This window comes from Phaethon lepturus, unplaced genomic scaffold (assembly GCF_000687285.1).
Source record: "Phaethon lepturus isolate BGI_N335 unplaced genomic scaffold, ASM68728v1 scaffold32086, whole genome shotgun sequence".
Lineage (NCBI taxonomy): Eukaryota > Metazoa > Chordata > Aves > Phaethontiformes > Phaethontidae > Phaethon > Phaethon lepturus.
The window spans coordinates 524-2,965 of record NW_010547399.1 but is presented as its reverse complement, the minus strand read 5'-3'; the positions used below and the strand labels follow the sequence as shown (position 1 = coordinate 2,965).

The 2,442-nt window shown below is 60.6% G+C and overlaps 1 protein-coding gene across 1 annotated transcript in view; it reads right to left on the bottom strand.

The window, feature by feature from the left end:
• C3 (complement component 3) overlaps positions 1–2,438 on the bottom strand; it is a gene marked incomplete at its 5' end in the record, with an annotated part of 15,038 nt that extends 12,600 nt beyond the window's left edge. The window contains 8 exons of the mRNA XM_010289639.1: positions 49–169; positions 312–414; positions 766–856; positions 942–1,024; positions 1,107–1,201; positions 1,282–1,352; positions 1,650–1,809; positions 2,307–2,438. Of these exons, the coding sequence (XP_010287941.1) occupies positions 49–169; positions 312–414; positions 766–856; positions 942–1,024; positions 1,107–1,201; positions 1,282–1,352; positions 1,650–1,809; positions 2,307–2,438 (856 nt within the window). The remainder of the gene's footprint in view (positions 1–48; positions 170–311; positions 415–765; positions 857–941; positions 1,025–1,106; positions 1,202–1,281; positions 1,353–1,649; positions 1,810–2,306) is intronic.
• Positions 2,439–2,442: the final 4 nt, after the last annotated feature.

Below are 2,442 nucleotides of genomic sequence, written 5' to 3'. Positions count from 1 at the left end.
TTCCTGCTGTCCCCGTCCCCCAAAGTCCCCTGTGACCCCCCTGCACACCTGACTCGGTGAGTACGGTGACGGAGACATAAAGCGAATGTCCCACCAGCTCCTGGATGTTGGCGAATCGCTGCCGCAGAGCGGCCATGGACAGCACGGCTTCCCCGTCCCCATCGATCACCTGCGGCATGGAGTTAGCGGGACAGGGGACAGCCGTGAGGACCGGGATGGAGGTGGAGATGACAGGGCTCAGCGAGGGCCAGAGCTCAACAGGGGACTGGAATAGGGACAAAGGATGGGGACGGGGACAAGGACAGCATCACCTGGACACGCCGCAGGGACTGGGGGATGCTCTTCTTCTCGTCATCCACCATAATGCCAAAGAGGACGAAGGCTGAACCCTGCAGGCGCTTCCCATACAGGTACCTGTGGACAAGCCACCCCTGTCACCACCAACCCCTGTCCCCGTGTCCCCACCACATCCACATCACTGTCACCCTATGTCCCCACATCCTCTTGTCATGCAAGTCTGTCACCCCACTGGCCTCATCACCCTGTCCCGGTCATTCCACATGCCCACGTCCCCCTGTCGTCCCATCATGCCTCGCCACCTCCATCACCATCACCCCCGTCCCCATCACCATCAAATCTGTCACCTTGCCCGTGCCACCCCCTCATCCCTGAGGACTTTGCACAGGAGAACAGGAATGTCACCCCACACCATTACCCATGGGGGTCTGACCCCCAAAATGAGCAGTTTTGGGGTCGCCATCCCACCTGGCCGTGATGGACACTCTGAAATCCTCCTTCCTGTCAATGTAGAGGAACTTCTCCTCTGGCTCCAGGACCACCTCAAAGCTTGGAAGCACTGTGGGGCGGACACCCAATGGACCCAGGCACCCAGGACAGGCACAAGGGACCCAAGGTGTCTGGGGACCCCCACCCCACCTTACCATACTCCTTGACCTCGAATTGGGTGCTGAAGACCTGTTCTGGTGAATCTTCGAATTTGGCCATTATTGTCCACATCCCCAGGCTGGAAAAGGCAGGCGACAGGGTGAGGGGGACAAGCCCGGGGCCACGGATGTCCCTAGGATACCCTGGGAGGTGACACCCACCTGACAACCTCGGGTAGGTTGTGGTTGAGGGAGAAGATGCCGGTCTTCATTGGTGAGGACACAGGCACTTGCTTGATGATGACACCATCAGGCGTCTGAAGAGACATGGAGTGGTTGGGGATGGTGGCATGGGTGGCTATGTCCCCATGTCCTTTTGTCCCCAGCGGGCACCCACCTTGACCTCCACAATCACTGTCTTGGGCGCTGGCTCCATGAGGTGGCTCAGAGCGAAGAGGCGGCAGAGCACTGGAAGGGGGGACATGGGAAACAAGGTGAGCAGGGGTGGTGCGGGGATATCTAGAAATGGGTGTTGGACCCCAAAATGGGTACTGGGTCCCAGTGGAGATGCCATAGGGAGGTCCCCAACTGAGTGCTAGGTACCAGCACCCCAAGGTCACGCCAGAACCCCAAGGTGCTATGGAGGGGACCCAGCACCCCAAGATGCCACCAAGACCCCAAGGTGCCACAGAGGGAACCCAACACCCCAAGGTGCCACCAGCACCCCAATATGCCATGGTGAGACCCAGAACCCCAAGGACACACCAGTGGAGCCAGGGGTGTAGATGGGCTTGTCGGTCTGCAGGAAGATGTGGCCACTCTGGAGTGACACCAGCAGCACCTTCTCCAGGGTCACCTGGGCCACCCGTGCAGTCACCGAGACAAACTGCTTCTTCGTTGCCTGCGGCAGTGCCTTGGCCAGCACCTGCGGTGTCAGAGGACATTAGGTGACACCTGCACCACAGGGACTGGGCAGGGGACACCAGATGGCACCCAAGCCCAGGGAACGAGGCTGAGGATGCCAGGTGACAGTCCCCAAGGACTCCAGGGTGACCACCAAAGGCCCAGGGGTGACCATCCTCTAGTCATAGGGCGACCACCTCCAAGGACCCCGGCGTCACTGTCCCCAAAGGTCCAGAGGTGACCACCTCCATGGACCCACAGGTCATCATCATCTAATCATAGGGTGACCATCTCCAAGGACCCTGGGGTCACTGTCCCCAAGGACCTCAGGGCGACTGTCCCCAGGGACCCCGTGGTGATTGTCCCAAAAGACCCCGTGGTGACTGTCCCCTGTTAGGTCCCACCAGCCCTGTGGAGATTCTCCACTAGCCCATATAAAGTTGAGCCTCATGGGCCACCCTTCCCGGGGCAGGAGGGGGCAGTGACCGGCAGGGAGGTGACACGGGGGTGGTGACATACCTTGATGGTGGTGGTGGCCAACATGCCCTCGTCGGGGCTCAGCCGCATGCGGGTCTGGTAGAGCACGTGGCGCTTGAGGGGAAAGTCCTGCACCAGGAGGGTGGCCTCTGTGGGGGTGGTCAGCCCCGGCGCCTCC